Raw genomic sequence first — 20,077 nt, forward strand, 5'->3', positions numbered from 1 at the left:
GGTACCTTCCGATGAACTTTTTTAGAAAAAGGACGAGACGTTCTTTGACATACCCCTGGTTCATCAACTTTCTACTCAGACACTGATGACGTTTTACAAAGTCTGAGTAGGAGCTGCAAGCTCTTGAATATCGAATGAGTTTGGAAAATAAGAAATGGCTATACGATCACACAGTTTTTTTTTATTAGAAGGCGGATAGAAAGGTTATCCAACGCATCGGAACAATATTCTTACACTAAAGGTTATCCAACGCATCGGAACAATATTCTTACACTACAGCTCACGTGGATTTTGCTATTTCCACGTGCCCACCGTGGGCGTGGGCACTGAGTGGGCATTACCTGTCCACGGGGGTCCACGTGTCCATGGACAGTTGCCCACGGGTATACGAGTGGGCGGAAGTTTATCGATCCATGTCTATTGCGTGTTTTACATGAGTCAGCAAGAAGCTTTAAATATATACAATGTAACAGATATGGTATGATTGGCAATGTTCGAGACTACTCTTTACAAAAGACAAAATTTGACAAATAAATAAAAAAAAACTAGCGGTGTTTTTTCTTGGGTATTTCAAATATCTGTTATTATAATCTGCTTCCGGTTTGAATGGCTGACCACGGTTTTCCAGAGCTCCCGGAATAACACAACAATTTATAGTTATGTACAAGTGTGAAAGTAACTCCAACCATTCAAATAATAATCAAAACGTTAATTAACATCTAGAAACTGTCAGATAATCTTTATACAGAAGTTTTATACTTTGCAATATGAGTAATCAAAACAGTGAAAATCCGGACAATGACAAGATGGCCGGCTCTATGTCTCGGCACTGAAACAAAACAACAACAACTTTTCCAAAGATAATGCAGAACCTGACGCTGAATATTTCAACATCAAGCCTGTATTTATTCTTGAATCAGACATTTTCGGTAGCTCAAAACCCGATAAAAACAACTATCTAACACACACAGAACTGTTTAGATGTATTGACCTCACAATACCAGCTAGCCATCTAAACGGGCTCCAGAGGGTAATTGGAGGCGTCTGGCGCATCTACCCAGACAATGAGGAAGACAGGAATACACTTGTGGTTAATTCAATTACAGTAAGGAAAAAACGCATTGAAGTATACCCTAGAAACCCAAGATATGTAGAAAAAGAGAGTCCAACTACTGTGAGAATAAGGATGAAAAATATACCACTGTCCGCCGATGATGGCCAATTGTTAAGATACCTGCAAAATTGGCACCTCAACATACTCAATTATCACAGAGAAAGATTAAGGATCGATGGGTTTATGACAAACTGTCAAACAGGTGACAGAATTTTTCACTGCGAACCCTTTCCACACACAATTCCAAGAAACGTAAAAATTTGCAAGTACCGTGGCCTCATATTTTATAAAGGACAAATAAATGAGAACAACACAGACATTGAATGCTCCAAATGCTTGCAAAAAGGTCACAAAAAAACAAACTGTAGCAATGATTGGAAATGCAAGACATGTGGTGAAAACGGACATATCTCAAAGAAATGCATTTCTGAATTTGATAAAAACAGTCAAATTGCCTCAGAGGATTCAACAGAAGAGTCAGATGAAGGAAGTGAAAATGAATTGGAGAAAGATGAGGAGATTGTTACATCTCAATCGACTCAAAATCTCTCACATACTGATGATACTCCACAGAATAAAGAAACCAGTAATATTACCGAACTTACCAAAGATACCAGTAAAGTGGATGTACCAACACAAAACATATCTAAATCAGAGTCGGAGGCACCCATAGAACAGTCTCCTGATCAAAATCAAAAAAAAAAAAAGAAAAAGAAAAAAGTATCCAAATCCCAGGAAACAACTCACGGTCCGCTGGACAAATATCTTGGAACAACCCCGCAGCAAAAAACAGCAAAACGATCTGCAACAACACCAACCGACACTTTGCATGACCGAGATATTGGCTCAACAAAACCAAGGACATCTGAAAACTCCTAACAATTACAAATTAAAACACAACCATGAATAATTGTAATTATTGTATTATATTTTTTACTTGTTTGTCTATTTTTCTTTTTATGCAAAAATAAAAATACAAAAAAAAAGTAAGTCAAAGTGTGATATAATTCTAGATTATATATGCCTTGAAATTAGTAATAAAATAAATATTAATCATGTGAATGAAAATGTATATATATGTAATGAACTGTGTACAATATTGTTTATTATGGAAAAGAACGATTTTCAAATAACCCCATTCCTCAAATCAATGAATAAATGTTTCTGCTCTCAATATGCGATCCAACAAACAAGAGATGAGAACAAGTCAAGTTGTGATAAAACAATCACCAAAACAGCCTTCCCTGTTTATGAAAAATACATACGAAAAATTGTATCGATAATCAAATTTATTAAGACACTAATAATACAGAATCAAAATACAATAAACATATTAAATAAATATATTTTTGAACTGTTTATAGAAAATAGAATAGCTGTCAGAAATAAAAATAAAATAGATCCAACAAATTTAAAGTTTATAAAGAAGCTATCCCTGATAGATATCATTTCATTAATCCACATATATCTGAATTCAATTTTTCTGTTTATCTCGCTAACTATCCGCAACAACTTCTCAATGATACATCCTTGCTTTATAACAAATTATCCGTCCATTTTAATCCTTATAATAGTAGAACATATTCATAGTCCTATTTTACATCATGTAAACAACATTTGGATATCACTTGTAATCCACACATTAGAAATATTTCAAATGCCCAATTTAATCCACAATATAAAAATCTTTTGTCAATCCATCGCAAGTCAAATACATGTATCACCATCTAACATGTTCCTCTGTAAAAAAAATGCAAGTACTGATTCTGTATGTTATGCAAACAATAACTACTCCAATTGTGTCCGTAAATACTGTAAACATGGTAAACGCCTACATCATGTACATAGTCCTACAATCTCATTATACTGTTAAAATAACAAACCTACAAATAAATAACAATGAAATTATTATACAGGATACAAAAAAAATATATCTGGTTTTTTTTTATTATATATTTATAGTCTCAAATTATGGCAAAAAAGCAATAGTAAAATCTAATGTATGGGGACAATTAAATGAAAATATGTGTTTAAATACATGTATGAATGCATATATATATTTGTGTTGTTATGTCTCATTTTCTTCCATGAACATTGTGAAGTATGTGCACATATTTTGTTTACCAGTACTGTATATATTTAAATCACAAATAATCATGTACATGTACCAATGTTTTTATAGCATACTGTGTAACTTTAAAACCAAACATTTAATGAAAGTACTTTGTGAATATGATGTGAAACAAATATGTCTCCTTGTAAATGTAGTTTTGATTCAACTGCACATATAAACTCTAAATAAAACAATGGGTGAAAATCTTCACATAATATCACTAAACTGTCAAGGTTTAGGCCAAAAAAAAACAAAAGAGAAAGATTACAACTATGGAAAAAAAATCAAAAATGTAACACTCTTTTCATTCAAGAGTCACATGTTATAGAAAATATTGAACAAACAATAAATAAAGAGTTTGATGGCAAAATGTTTCATAGTTATGGTATCACACAATCAAGAGGTGTTTCAATCTTTGTCAAAAACAATTTAAAATGTAAAACAATAAACGAAATAAAAGATAATGAAGGTAGAATAATTTTGATAAACATAGAAATAAATGACAATATTTTTACTCTAATAAATGTTTATGCTCCAAATCTACACAAAAATAGAAACATTTTTTTCAAAAAGGTTCAAAATATAATTGAAAACAATCGTTTGGGTATCCTTATATTAGGAGGTGATATGAACGAAACTCTCTCAATTAATGATAGAAAAACTAATATCATCCCAAGAAACTACAAACCAGTAAATAGCTTAAAAAAACTAATAAAGAAAAATAATTTAACAGATATATGGAGAGAACTTAATCCAAATACTAGTCAATTCACATGGAGAAGGAAAAATGAAACAAACATAGCGAGCAGAATTGACTTCTTCTTGATTAGTCCTGATATAAGACCGCATGTTATAAAAAAAGATATTAGACCTGCAATGATCTCATACACTGATCACCAAGCCATTTCTTTACAAGTTAGACAAAATTCAGAAGAAAGAGGCAGGGGTTTCTTTAAAATTAACAATAGTATACTTAAAGAGCAAAAATATATTGACCTCATAAATGATTTAATCAAAAATTATAAAGTACAAATACTCACCAAAAATTTAAAAACACTCTGGGATATGTTTAAATCAGAGGTAAGAACTGCAACTCTTACTTACTGCAAACAAAGATCATCTGAAAATAAAAATGAACTATTAAAAATTTATAAAATAAAATTAAGAAAACTAAATGAGAAAACAAATGCAAGCCAAATTATAAAAAAAAGAAATTAAAAACATTGAAAATGAACTTGAACACCTCTATTTAAATAAAGTTAAAGGTGCACAAATAAGATCTAGAGTACAATGGCTAGAAGAAGGAGAGAAAAATACTAAATATTTCCTTGGCCTTGAAAAATCAAGACAAACAAAAAAGAGCATTACAGCGCTAAAAAATAATCAAGGGAAAATAGTAACAGATTCTGCAGAAACCCTAAATATAGAAAGATCATACTATGAAAATTTATATAAAAGCACTTCTCCAAACTTAAAAAATTATATAAATGAAACCAACATTGATCACAAACTATCAGAAAAAGAAAGTGATGCCTTTGCGGGGGGGGGGGGGGGGGGGGGGGCTTAACTTTAGAAGAATGCACTAAAGCAATTTTTAACATGAAATTAAATAAATCTCCAGGAATAGATGGGTTAAGCGTAGAATTTTATCGCACTTTTTGGAGTAATTTAAAAGAATTCACAGTTGAAGTTTTTAATAAATGCTATGATGACGGAGAACTAACAACTATACAAACAGTCGGGGCACTTAGCGAACTCCATAATATTATGGTATTCCGTAATTTTTTAGGAAAATTAAATTTGTCTCCCTTAGACTAACACGGTAAATTTCATATGGGAGATAACTATATTTTTAAACTGATTCTCAAAATAAGGGAGACAAATGAACTTTATTTACTGTTTTATTTTCTTAAATACAATGGAAAATACAGTATATAAATATGACATTTCCACAAACAGAAAACCAAAAGTAGAATTGTTTTCAAAATTAAACATGGATTTAAATAGTGGTAATAAGATACCAAATAACACACAAATAAACTTGAACCATGTACTTACAAAGTTTGACGGGGTTAAATAACCTTGAAGGGTCCAAACCCTCCCCTAACCTGGAAAGTGGTGTAACATTACAAAATATGAACGAACTGAATATTTAATCAGTTTGATTTTTTTTTAAAAGGCGACCATATGGTTTAGGATTTTCTAATGATTAAAGACTATACGGTTGCCTATAGTTGCTTACATCCAATACATTTAAACACTGTTTGATAGTTGGTCTCGTTTTCAATCATACAACATTAATTATCCTTATTTATTTTTGTATTAACTCATCAAATGAATACGAATTAGAAATTTACTTAACAAAATCATAGAGAGGACAAGCACGTGGCAGGGTAATCAGTGGCGGGCGGATCCAGAACTTTTCCTAAGGGAGGCGGACTGATCTAAGGGGGAGGGGGCGCTCCAGTCATGCTTCAATGATTCCCTATATAATCAACCAAATTTTCCCCACAAAAGGGGGGACCGGGCCCCTCAGGGCCCCCAGACCCCCTGGATCCGCCTAGGGTTATTATACATCAGTACGTCATTTGACATCATAATCAAACTGATGAAAAATACCTGTTATATGACATGGTTATAGATACTTACATTCAATGTTCTCTTTTTGTAAAAGCAACGATATTAGGCATACTCTTAAAAGTCTATATGTCAGTAATTTTTCAATGAAAGACGATATGATACTTGTATTGATTCGATTGTCTCTATTCGCATCGTTAACAAAATATATGACAGACTTGGTAATACGCCCTCGATATATTATTTTCAAATATAACGAAATCAAGGTGTATCTTATACTAAACAAAAGAAAAATGAATTAAACCCTTCATTCCTATTCTATATTCATTGACAACAGTATCTATTTCAATAACATAAGTCTTAATAAATGTACCAACCAATTACCATTTCTATCAAAAAAGGCATTTCGATATATTAACTGCAGGACATTATTATGTACCATAACAATCATTGACAAATTGGTCTCGAAATCAAAGAGATTTACAAATATACCTACCGTATCAACATATAAATAACACATTGACGTATGCGTGCGTGTGCTATAAATACATTACAATCTGCAGAGATATGTTAAGTACTTAAGTTAAAAACAGTACTTAAGTACTTAACATATCTCTGCAGATTGTAATGTATTTATAGCACACGCACGCATACGTCAATGTGTTATTTATATGTTGATACGGTAGGTATATTTGTAAATCTCTTTGATTTCGAGACCAATTTGTCAATGATTGTTATGGTACATAATAATGTCCTGCAGTTAATATATCGAAATGCCTTTTTTGATAGAAATGGTAATTGGTTGGTACATTTATTAAGACTTATGTTATTGAAATAGATACTGTTGTCAATGAATATAGAATAGGAATGAAGGGTTTAATTCATTTTTCTTTTGTTTAGTATAAGATACACCTTGATCCCTCAAATTGCACTTGCCTCTTTAATATATATATAATCGTTTGAGATAAAAGTTTAGAGATAAATCGCCAACTGTAAAACTGACAAGGCAACACAAAACACAAGCGTATTACACTTTTTATTGTAAATAAATGCTTCTAAAGAAAAACAAAGTATTCGACGGGTGAAACACGGGATAATGATCTTACAGCGCAAGATAAAATAAAACTAAGTTAATCAGTTGAAAAAGTTTATATAATACAAAAACACAATAAATGTAGGACTGTATGAGTTTATTTTGATTCATTTTCGAGCAGCGACACTTTTAATTCCAATTGGTATTATATTTTTCATATCTAACTAGATGATAGTTCAATGCTTGGAGTTTTGCAGTGAGAACTACGATTTGAACAAACTATTTTTAAAATATAAAATGATACTTGTAATTTCTAATTTCTTTAAAAAAATATTTTAAAACGTTTCACTTTTCATTAAAGTTTTTTTTTCGTATGTACTAATTTTCCGGACTTTATAAAGTTAAAAAAATGACGAATAAATGCTATAAACTTATGAAATATTAAAACAAATCTTTTTTTCTCAGGTTTATCTAAATTTTATTTGAAAGTCAACTAAACTGAGAAGCTGAGCTGTATTTTGGTTACGTGATAATGTACGGGTACATTTCAATAGTCCACAAAATAATCCGAACATTTTAATATGACCCCTCGAGTACAAGTCTTTCCTCTGACACCTATTTATTATTTTACCAGGAAAAATAATAAGCCTTATTAAAGACACATATGCAAGCATGAATATCTGACGGGTCGGTTTAAAAAAAAATGATACATTCAATTGCAATACATTCTTTTAATTTTTTTTTAACAGTTTCACAGTATCGTTTATATGTTCTATACATGTATTTAACTTTTTTAGGAGTTTTTGCATATTCATATAATTCTAATATTTCGGTAGACAAGTTCATCTTTTTAAAGTAAAGTAAAGTAATGTTCCTGTAGTAAAAAATCAGTTAAAAACGACGTTTATGTGTTTTTTGTGTTTTAAGCTGTGCATGTACTGATTGCGTTTCATAAATAGATATGCCGTAGTCTTTGTTTCCTGTTAATGCGATGATCTGTAGTCTTAAATACTGCACTCTCACACATATATATTTCCGATTAAGTGCAGTACTTCAACAAACAACATGGTTTCTTTATTATGATAGTCTATCATTTCTTAATTGTTTCTTGTCAAGCAACACAAAGCATGTTCACTCCATCACACACACGTGATAGGAGTAATGTATGTAAAGTTTTCTCGATATCGGCTTTAAAGAGGAACAGCTGTAGTAACCGAATATAAGTTAGCTTCATGTAGTATTATATCATTTATTTATTATTTTAGTTAGTGGTTTGTTCCTGAGAAGTCTATTTTGTCTCAGGACATTTACTATTTTCTACATAATGCCTGTACCAAGTCATGAATTCTTAAAATGTTTTCCTTTCGTGTTTACAAAGTCTGAGCTTAGGATTTTTCTATTATATCATTGTCTTTTCGTTTTTAATTGTTCCTTTATGGTTTTTTTTTAAACTTATATGTATGTTTTAGTAACACTTTTCTTGTCAAATGATTTATTTGCATTGAAAAGGAGGACCTTTTTATTCGAAACATTTGCGGCAGCATAATGCACATTATATTTGCTATATAAAGTTTTGCTATAGTGTCAGAGATACATGTATATGCCAAAAACTGCATTTTATCCCCATGTTCTAATTTTTGCCATGACAGTCATCTTGTTGGATGGGCGGGGTCATCGAATTCATGTTTTAGGCTGATTAGGGCCAAGTTTTGTTTTATTTGGCCCAGCACTTTCAGAGGAGAAGATTTTTTTTTAAAGTAAGTGGACGACGGACGCCAGTTGATGAGAAAAGCTTACTTGGCCCATCTTGTTTGTATTGTTCATCATTTGTCATTTTGGGTCCTTTAATAACAGACTATGCTGTACGAGTTTTACTCATAGTTGAAGGTCGTATGTAGATAGACATTAGACATTATTGTAGATATAAGAAGATGACGTACAGAATGAGTGACATTGAGAAAACTCTCCATTAAAAGCACTAGGCCAAAGTATAGCCTTCAACACGGAGCCAAGGCTCACACCGAACAGCAAGCTTTAAAGAGCCAGAAAAACGACTAGCCTAAAATAATTCCAATCGGAAAACCAACGGTCTTATTTATATAAAGAACGAAAGCACTTTTACGAATGTGACCTATCAAATTATACTATTTACCAGATTTGTAATAACATAAGCAACAACGGGTGTCACATGTGGAGCAGGATCTTCTTACCCTTCCGGAGTACCTGAGATCACCCCTGTTTTTAGTGGGGTTCGTGTTGCTTTGTCTTAAGTTTTCTATATACGTTGTGTGTTCTGTACTATTATTTGTCTATTTGTCGTTATATTTTTTGCCATGGTGTTGTCAGTTTATTTTCAATCTGTTAGTTTGACTGTGACTTTGGTATCTTCCGCCCCCCCCCCCCCCCCCCCCCCCCCCCCCCCCCCATTAACGAACAAACGACAACCACCGAACAATATTGTCCTGGCTTAGGACAGGTGTAAATAAGTGCAGCGTGTTTTAACGTTTTTATGCGTTTTAATTTTATAGTTGTTAGCTGCTGTAGCATTTGATCGCTTGTAAATTTGTCTAATTGGCAATAAAACCACATCATTTGGATAAGAACATTTTATTATATAGTGTACTCAATTTTAATTCATATTCGACACCTCTTACATCACTGCCGCTTCAATATTTAAAGGATATCTCAAATTTTCGGAATACAACGGCATGCAAACCTTAATTATCATTTAAGAGATGTGAAAAATAAATATAAACAAATTGTATCTATGTAGTGTATAGATTTTTAGGTAATTAATGTAATAATTCAAATCAATGCAACGTCTTTACGGGAACGAATATATAACTAAGATTTAGATTACAGTTATATATATAGATGGTGAATGCTATTATTTTGTTTTGTGGCTTTAAGGAGGCAGCAACCAAGAAAATAGGGTCAATTAGTAAAGTTATCGATTAATCGATCTGTCAGAAAATAAACAGGTCTCATTTGGTTAATGAAAACGCTTTTTATAAATGCTCATTTGTATTTTGTCCATCTTATGAGTTAAGCGTTTATCAACTGATTTTTATGGTTCGTTCTTATGTTGTACTGTTATACCACTGTCCCAGATAAAAAGGGGGTTGGATTACGCTAACATGTTTAACCCCGTCAGATTATGTATTTATGTGACTGTCCCAAGTCAAGAGTCTGTATTTCAGTGGTTGACGTTTGTTTATATGTTACATACTAGTTGTTTCAGTTCATTTTTTTCATATAAATAAGGCTGTTAGTTTTCTCGTTTGAATTGTTTTACATTGTCATTTCGGAGCCTTTTATAGCTGACTATGTGGTATTGGCTTTGCTAATTGCTGAAGGCCGTACGGTGACATATAGTTGTTAATTTCTGTGTCATTTTGTTCTCTTTTGGAGAGTTGTCTCATTGGCATTCAAACCACATCTTCTTTTTAATATCATATACCGTATTTTTTCCTCTATATTGTAATAGTTCGTATTGGCGGTACACATGTACATGTAATAGCTCTTTGAAGGCCAACAATTTGAAACTATAAAATTGGAGAATTTCTGACAGTTTCTTGACATTTTATTTATCAAAACATGATTTCATTAACGGTTGCATTTGTGAAAATTTTATAATAATAAGGCATATTTTGGTTTTTCTAATTCATGAGCTGTAAATGCAAAATGTTAGTTGCTTACGGAATACACTCTTGCATCAAAGACAGAGAAACACATCAAAATGATGTTGGAATTAGCATTTGCATCACTAAGAAAATACCATGAATACAAATTAAACTGTCATTTCAATAAAAATGTGTTAGTTGACAGAAACCACATGTTTTATTAACCTGATTCTGATTTGATCATTGGTGGATACATAAATTAATCAAATCAAATCAAATACTTTTATTGCCATAAAAATCATCAACATGAGCTTTGACAAAAATTACATATATATCAAAATAAACAATAACATTTTAAAAAACAAAATGTATCAGTTCAAATTATTGTTTTAGGTCTCCCGTCCTCGGTTCTAATGACTGTCTTATAAAGAAAAATAAGTTTAAGCATGTCGTTTTTATTTCGTAATAATCACGTGTAGATATCGATCTCAAATTAGACAACGCCAGTTTTTTTCCATAATGGTGTATTAAAAACGCCATTTAATGAGTTAGAATTGACAGCAATGGGGCCAACATTTAGTACTTAATATTTAACAGAGCAGCTCCCCATCTATTGAGTAAAATACTTGTTCTGAAATGCAATATATATATTTTTTATATAGTCAGTTCCAGGTAGAACATACATGTTTTCTCCTTCCGGGCAGGCACAAGGAGGTAAACAGACAAAAATTACAAACTTCCTCTCAACGTCTATTCTGTCTTCTTTAACCGGCCATTTAAACTTGTTTTTGCCACTCGGATGCATGAACGTTATTGTTATACTGTCCTCCTCCTTGTCAATGTGTTTGACCAATCCGGGATACCAGGTCTGCTCAAACGCCACGATTACCCATATACCTTGAACAATATATTCAGACGTGCATGACTCCTGAAAATATGGATAGATATATGAGATGATTAAATCGTCTAAACATCAGTCCAACAATGTTAGATGAAAATGTTTTGTTCTTCCCTCTCCGGAATTCAAACTGGTGCTTTATATATACATAAGGGATGGTTTAAATTAATGATAACAAATTAGTTTTATAAAATAAAACTGTTCATGACAAAATGACAAAATCTAATAACTATTTGCATACTTTTTAACCAAAGGGTTGCAATTTCAATTTTGAACGGTTTTTTTTTGGATATGTTTGCCATGCTGTTTAGAGCAAAATCTTGGAAACCAAGGAAATATACGCACTTGTTTCCAAATTCAAAGATACATTAAGACCTTTACCACGGTGCTAGCTTAACATTCTCACCGCAAAACAAGTTTAATACAATTCCTAGCACTGATTTTCGGTAGTTTTTAAACGACAATTTATTGATGTTTACAAACCTGAGGTATATGGTGAAATGCCAAGCCACTCAGAAATTTTCTGTTTTTCTCTATACTGTCCATCCTCATTTGTTCATAGCTTGACATCTAAAACAATATAACATTCCTATTACATATTTATAGATAACCAATAAGTATCTGCATATAAGATTAAAAATAAGTTATTACCGAAACATGTACAGTTGACATGAAAACTGTTTTAACTGGTCAGTGTTGGTCATTATATGTGTGACATTCATAACCGTAGCGGTGTCTGGCTTTAGTACATTTAATAACTATTAAAGGGATCTAACACAGGCAGGTGTGTCTGATTTATGTCAAAACACCATGGTTTATGATCTGATCGCGCTTTTGTGTAAGCTGTCGCTTCGTTAATACAAATTGAAATTATTACAGTACACTAACATTAACTGTACCAATTGTCCTGCACTGGATGCAAATTTCGACAATACATGTCTCTTCAGTGATGCTCGTGGCCAAAATATTTTAAACCCAAAGCCTATATAAAAGGTGAAAAGCTTTAATCCAAAAGGTCCAAAAAGTATAGCCAAATCGTGAAAGGAATCAGAGCTCTGCATGAGGGAGATACATGCTTTAATTTTTTTTTTATAATTTCTAACATTTTGTAACAGCAAATTTTAATAACACAAACAAAAAAAATTATATTGATGTTTGTAGTGATTTGTACTTTATTTTGTACGAACATGGAATTGCAGTTTTATGTATAAAAAGAATGTAATTGCTTACTCGAGGTCGAGTTGGGCTGGCATCGCTAAAGTCATCTTTATTTCCAACTTCTACCTCTGTCTGCTCTGGTAAAGGTTCAATACCATCCATTAATTCAATTTCTAAAATCACAAGAAACAATATAATTTCTTTACCTAAAAGTATTTGATTGTCCATTAAAAATGAAAATATCAGGTTGTGTGAACTTACTTGTAGAACATACACAAACACTAAAGAAGTAACCTTGTTTTTATACTGAACTGTTCATTACTGTCTAAGGTTAGGGGAGGGTTTGGCGCCAGAAAAATAGTTTAACCCCGCATCCTACTGTATATTCCTTTCCTTAACTGTGACTCTACGATATTTGTAATGTAAATAAGTCAAAATATCAAACTCAAAACAAAATATCAAACTTAAGTAACAAATGAAGATTTCATAGTGTAGTCATATTGTAAGGCTTACCCGACATCTGAGGCAACTTATCTTTTCTGCTCTTTCCTTTAGAACTACCTTTTACTCCTATGAATTCAAATTGTACAATAGTTATGAAAAAAACAAGGTAAGCAATAATCTTTAAAAATCTCCAACTCCAAAAGTTTAAACAATCATGTTTCACTTTTCTGTCAGGGTTACATTTTAAACCTTTTACTTTCTTGATAATTTGCACAAAAAACCCCCAAAGGTTTGAGTGATAAACCCTTTTGGCAAATAACGTCGACTTTTATAAGAATGGATGTGGATAAACATGGCGGTTTATTCTTGCATAGAAAACGACGTTCTTTTCTGCTGACGCTCCAGTTCTTACAATCATAACATTTTCGAGCAGAATTATCGCACTCATACTCATATATCAACAACCAAAGTGCTAGACTTAGTGTTTTGAGCCCACATTTTGTAATCCGAGCACCAAGTAATGTTTTATGACACAGGAACTATTGAAATCATTTAACAATCACTTTTCCAATGTGACAGCAAATGTTTTTTGTTGTGACGTCAATATTTTATGGGAACCTTTGTTTACGATGTCTTGTAATGGCGGAGAAATTGCGATAAGGTGTATTATGATTTAAATATTATGTCTTTCAATTTAAAAACAAAATTAATTTAATAAGAATTAAATACCTGTTTTTTCAATTGTTTTCTTCTGTTTGTTCTTTACGGATGGTGATTTAGTACCTTAAAAATACAAAAAAATATCGAATATTATTCACTGACCAATTTTCCTTTTTTTTCTGAGCAAACCAACTTTACAGGCCGCGATATCATGCCAAATACTGTAGACCTGTTATTAATATATAACAACATGTTGGTCACTTTAAGTGTTAAGAAGTTTATAAAATAAAAAGTGCCATAAATCACATCAATTATGAAAAACCGAAGGGATCAAATTTAACAGATTTTTTTTTTACAATTCAAGTGTTGATGTGCATAATGATAAATGGACAAACATGATAAGACTTCTGTTGTGACATAAGGATTGACAAAGAGATTGTTTTTGTTTTCATTTTACAGAACAAACCATTGGTATCAATTTAACAAAACATTTATACGTCACTAGCGTCGACAAATATATTTAGAAAATGCATTTGAACCATGCATCTATAAAAATATTTTGAATAATTATTCACCTTTTTCTTTGCTTGCTTTGGTCTGTTTCTTTTTTGGAATTGGGGAGTCAATATCTGAAAAAGATAAGTAAATAATTGTTAATATATATCGTGGCCACAAGTTAAATTTGTTTTCTGTTTGTTTTAAATTTATATTAAGATCCCATGTTGATACATCTTGTGATCAATTTTTTTTGGCAATCGCCAATGGCAGTCAGCAGGGTTAAAGAACATCAGTTGTTCGACCTGTTAATCAAATGCGGTTTTTTTTTTAATATTCTTTTTCACTTTGTTGGTCTTTTGGGAAATGTTGTTTGTGCTGATTTTAGACCCTTCTACAACGAAATTTGTTTTACATGCACACGTATAAAAATTGCGGTTTTTGTCCAACGCAATCATAGGTTTGAACATAGTTTTCAATTTAGACTCGTTTATATATATATACAGACAGGTCTTCTTTTTTTTTAAATCAACAGTAAATGAAGTATTCATATCGAAATCACAACTAAAGTTTTTCATGCAGTATTATATCAAATATAATCTTATTTTGACGTAGTCTTCAGATTTTTTTTTTCTGTTTGTTGATACATATATGCTGTAGACCTTCTTTTAAAAGTATACTAACCAATTGATAAAGTGTCATTGGAGGGGACAGTTGCCGTCTGTTCTAGCATTTTCTTTTGACTTTCAGCTAGTTGCTTGGAATGTCCGGGTCCAATGTTTAGTTTGCTGGGAGTTACCAAAGTAACGTTTTCAATAATATCTTCATGTGTTGGGAATAACATGTCTATACCGTTTACTTTCTTTAACTCATCGCTGTTGAGAGCTGGTTCTCCTTTTTTAACTTTGTCGAAGAGCTCTCCTAACCCGAGATATTTCGGTCTAGTCTTTCTGTTTTTCTTGACATCTTTAATCACAAATACTGCTGTAACCGGATCAGCCTTCAGCCTTTTTAACCTTGTTAGTTGACATTTAATTTGTTTAATAACTTCACATTTTATGCGACGATCATTCGACAAATTTGCCAAGTACTCTTTTTCTTCTGATTTATATATCTTTTTTTCACCGATTTTGTATTTACGTGACTGGTCACAATTCATTCTGAAAAATAAACGATGGAATATGTAAGGTTATCAATAAAATATTCTATTTTTATTAGTATGCCCTACATATAGAATACATTTCAATCACTGACCAACTGACCCCTTCTCCAATATCCATCTCATTAATTAAACGATACAATATGGGAAGGAATATGGTAACATTTTTAGATAAAGGTTTGAAATGACAATAGCATCATTCACATTAAAATCCTTTTGTCTATATACAAATTATATTTGTAAATTAATGTATCGTATACAAACAATGAATTTCATACTTACATGTTAGTTCTAGATTGAAAATGTCTATAACTGAAATGTAGCCGATTATATACAATTTAGTTTATAATTTATTCTTAAATAAACTCCGTATTGCCAATCAATTTTCATGTACCATCTTACACTGATGTAAAAGATATACAACTTCTATGAATTTTCTATAGTTTGATCAAATCATTAAACTTTCAAATGATCTAATTCTAAAAGTATTGGACGATAAATTCGATTACAAAAATACATTAATCATTGTAAAAACGAAAATGAAAACAATATTAAGCGATACAATCTGACAAGGATCAATTAATGCTTCGGTACTAATCTCACCTTGAACGTCATAATAAAGTGCCGAAATCGACTGACTCATCTTCTCCAATATTACATTCACTTTGGATTACATCTTTAATTTCATAGTATAAGGTGAGGTATACATCTTTTTTTAACTGCCCTCCGTCAATACTGTGCAGAACATTCTCATAATGAGATCGTAAAATATTGTCCTTCAATTCATCATGAATCAAATGTTCTGTTTTTCTTATTATGTCAATCTTTGATAGTTTGTTCATGTGACTTGCAATTTCTTCATCAGACACGTAAACTGGTTCGTTTTGATTAACTAATAAATTGGGGTCTTCGTTCAAAACCTCAGTGTTGATGTGATCCATTCGTTTTAAAGTCGATGTTTCCAGAAATTTTAGTAACCCAGGGTGCAGTTTGGATCCACTTAAACCACAAAAGGTTTCATTTTCAGGTTTGAGATATGTTCTCAAAGTTTGCCGGAAGGAGTTTACAGCAAATTCTATATCGACATGTTTTGTCTGATAGTTGTTTGATCTGTGTGTCCCTACCCACGAGGACATCAAATTTTGAAGATCTTCTATGTATTGCAAATTACAGCAAATAGCATCCCAAGTTTCATTGGATGGTATAGAGCCACTAGGGATAAACTGCTTTACAGCTCTATTTTTTTCTTCCAGTAAGAAATCTAGATCTTGTCCTTTGGAATTGTGTCCGCTAACTGTAAATGCTGTGTTGTTGTCCCAAATATTCTTTACTTCGTCAGGCATAAAGTGATATTGCAAAGTGTCAAACAGTTCAATGTTGCGATAATGGGGATGAGAGCGACCATAGAAAAGTTCTTTAAGATGAAATTTTGCGCTTTGAACCAGACAGCTGTTATTTCGTCTGACACCCATTCTTAAATTTATAATAGCCTGTGAAAATCTGAAAACCTGCAAATGTAAATATGCCCATCTCGGATTTGACGACATGAATTCCTTATAAAATAAGAGATATTTATCTGGTGTCGGCATTTCTCCTTGTTTCATCATGTATCTTACAAATGGCACTACCATTTCCTTTAAAGAGGTAGTGTGAAATACTAACAGAAGCTGCCAGGCGACATGATGGTCTTTACATGTTTTTGCAAAGTTTTTTGCATTATCGGAGGTAAACTGCATGATCTCGCACATCTTCTCTAAGAATGGCGTCCAGTTAAGTTCAAAAAAGGACTTGATGACATTCATCTCGAAGTGTCCCAATCCAATTCGCATATAAAGCCAATCAAATTCTAAGGAAAATGTTGAGCTTTCGCCTTGGTGTTTCAATTTATGATGATCCTTGTATGCCTTTCTGTTTAAAAATGCTTGGTTACAGTAAGAGCAAATAACACTTTCTGTTAAAAGTTTTTGATACAAACTATGAGGTCTACCGTCACAACAAACAAAAGTCCAATGTCTATTGTTACCCTCATATCGTTTGATTCCAGAGCTTATGCCTATGCTTCGTAGTATCAATGCAACGGCCTCGTTACTATTAGGGTTTAAAAAAACCGGTCTACCCATCATAAGTTTGGTTGATTCTTTATGATTAGATGGCACGTGCTCAAATCTTTGGTGTCCCGAAATAGCAGTTGCGGTTTCGAGCGGTGTATTTAGAGAAATTTCTTTTGAGCCAACACTTTTACTTACATCGTCACTCTTTTTTGTTCTTTGTTGTGCTTGTTTGGCTTCTTTGATGCCTTCTCTTTCTTGGCAATTTTCGCAAATCTGCTTTCTTTTGGAATTTTCTGTCCCACATCTAGTGCAAACAATGATGTTTTTCTGTCTACTCTTTTGGTGTGCTTGCTTGTCTACGTAATCAATGATTTCATCGTTTGCGTTTTCTTGTTCGTTCAGTACATCTTTAATGGCTTTAGAGAGAAAAAAGTACATTTGGTCATAATGAATTTTCTCAAGTGTGGTAAATAGAGGAAGACTGCTGTCTCTAATTTGTGAAACCTCTTTGATAAAGTGCTCTTTGTCTGTCTTGATCATTTTTACCCTTTCTGAATTCGTTTCATTGGAATTAGCATTTTTTAACTTTTCATCGAAGTGATTGACTGAAAACCAATTTTTAGGTTTGAAGTTCTCGTTGAGTTGTGCGGTGGAGTTTTCTTTATCGTGCATTGTTGTATTAACAATAGTTGTTATGACAGAAGTGAGGGATTTTGAACCTTCACCTAGTCCTCTTTTGTAACCTACTACTTGTTCATTGTCAAAACCTGTTATGAGTGTACCATCCGGACATTTTGGGACTGTTTCAGCATATGTAGAAAGCCAATGCTTTAATGTTTTGTAGCTTCCACCAGGGCTACTCTTACCAAGGGCATCTATAGCTACACGGCTGCTAGTTTTTGTATACACATCTAGAGATACCAAAAAGGCAAAAGGAGCAACTAGCTTTCTATTTCTCAAGTTATATAGGTATTCCATTGCTCGACAGTATAGAAATGCATCAGTTGAGTTTATTTGGTCAATGAAGTCAAAACTATTTCCGGCCAATCCAGTCATGAAGTTAATTAAAACTTTGTTTCTTTTGGATAACCACTCTACCGGATTCAAAGCCTGTAATATTTCTCTTGATGTATAATGTTTTGAAATGCAGTCACAGTCTTTCAATATGAATTCATTTTGGTTTTTACCAATTTCATAAGTCAATTTTGTTAACTCAAATTCAGATAATACCTTTGGAAATTTACTGATGAAATTAGATTTTTCCTCCTGGTTTAATCTGTTAAAAGACTTGATAACATCCTGTGCTGTTTCAGCAGTTTCTTCTGCGTGTACAGATAAAGTTATTTCATTTGCATAGGGTAGGATGAGTACTTGATCTGACTTAGTATGAGTTACATGTATTGGTTCAATGTTATTATCATAAAGCTGTAGTTGCAATGGTGCGTGTACTGACGATATATGCTGACTATGATTGTCTGCAACTTCTTCTGTACATGAATATTCTTTAACTAAAGATTTTAAAGTTCCTCTGCGTTTTCTCTTTCTTTTGTTAATTGGCGAGCAAATCGAAAAATTACCTTCGACTAAATGGGGAGTAAACTTAACAGGCTCAACGCTGGTCCTGAATACAGTCCTCTCTGTTTGGGCTTTGGCAAATCTTAGGAGCATTTTTTCATGGTTTCTGCATATTGCATCGGAGTGGACATGAGGATCGTCCAAGGATATGTCTATTTGAAACAACTGCATCATCTCCGTGCGAAAAAAGTCCTTTCGCTTAGTGCCATGCTGGAGGTCATTGGTTCCACAAATTCTGCACATTCCAAGAAGTTTTTTAGAATGTCCATCTACTTTTGTAGCTGTCCTGTAATGCAAATGTGTCCTTACTAAAATATATATATTTATACATTTTTTGTTGTCACTTAGACCCCAAAAAGTACGTTCCGAAATTTTTGTCATATGTTGCTCTTTATATATTCTGTTTGATCGAATCTATAGTGGCCTGTTGATTGATAAATACCTTGTACTCTGAGTGCCTATTGGCAGAATAGTTCAAAACTATTGTTTACGGCTATCCGTTTATGCATGCGACATTTTCAATATCGACAGCAAAATCATGTGATTGCTTTAAAACACATTTCTTAATACGAAACTTTATCAGATTGTTTGGGCGTTTTACATTGGACAACTCTTTCTCTTATTCTCTGGGTGTAAAAAATCTCCATACAGTTAAAATAAATAAATCGTGCAAAATAATTTGAGGACTCCATTGAAAGTAAACTTCAAGGAAATTATAACTACTGGATCTTTTTATAACAAATTCAATTGAAGCCATATATCAATGACTTTTGTTCTTGAAGGTAAAACATAATAAAAGAGAGCAATGTCCCCTACCCCATCCCCTTTTTTTTTACCATTTCTTTAGATTAAAACAATAAATGCTGTATACTATAAAGTAATATTGATTTGAGTTCTGATTAGTTTAAGTAAATGGAAACATGTTTGCACAATGTGTTGCCACGCTTAATGAAAAAATGCTTATTTTTAATGACTCCGACGTGCAGAAATGGTAGATATTTTCTATACTTTGAAAAATGAGAATAATATTTTCTGCGCATTTTTTAAAACTTTTCGATTAAATGTCATTATAATCCTGTATCATCCAATCGATGCCGTATCGGATTCTATTATGAGTACCATCTTGGGTATTTATAATAAAAAAACTTGCCTCGAAAATGTAAACAAATAATTGCGC

At 32.4% G+C, this 20,077-nt stretch overlaps 1 protein-coding gene across 1 annotated transcript; it reads right to left on the reverse strand.

Moving 5' to 3' along the window:
- Nucleotides 1–4,610: 4,610 nt before the first annotated feature.
- LOC134718271 (uncharacterized) lies at nt 4,611–15,280 on the reverse strand. The gene is made up of 8 exons (XM_063580765.1): nt 14,800–15,280; nt 14,196–14,249; nt 13,690–13,743; nt 13,030–13,086; nt 12,589–12,689; nt 11,842–11,928; nt 11,198–11,388; nt 4,611–4,644 (listed from the first exon to the last, which is right to left on the reverse strand). Exons 1-8 carry the CDS (start codon nt 15,272–15,274, stop codon nt 4,611–4,613), a joined length of 1,053 nt encoding a protein of 350 aa, XP_063436835.1. The 5' UTR covers nt 15,275–15,280.
- Between the last annotated feature and the right edge of the window lie 4,797 nt (nt 15,281–20,077).

Source organism: Mytilus trossulus, chromosome 5 (genome assembly GCF_036588685.1).
Source record: "Mytilus trossulus isolate FHL-02 chromosome 5, PNRI_Mtr1.1.1.hap1, whole genome shotgun sequence".
Taxonomy (NCBI): Eukaryota; Metazoa; Mollusca; class Bivalvia; order Mytilida; family Mytilidae; genus Mytilus; species Mytilus trossulus.

What these genes read in the sequence shown, in the direction of transcription:
- LOC134718271 (XM_063580765.1), bottom strand. Translation starts at nt 15,274, where the DNA reads ATGAATTGTGACCAGTCACGTAAATACAAAATCGGTGAAAAAAAGATA. An exon ending in CCAGCCCAACTCGACCTCGA is followed by an intron (nt 11,929 to 12,588) that starts GTAAGCAATTAC and finishes ATATTGTTTTAG; the next exon opens with ATGTCAAGCTATGAACAAAT. An exon ending in CATTTCACCATATACCTCAG is followed by an intron (nt 11,389 to 11,841) that starts GTTTGTAAACAT and finishes CCATATTTTCAG; the next exon opens with GAGTCATGCACGTCTGAATA.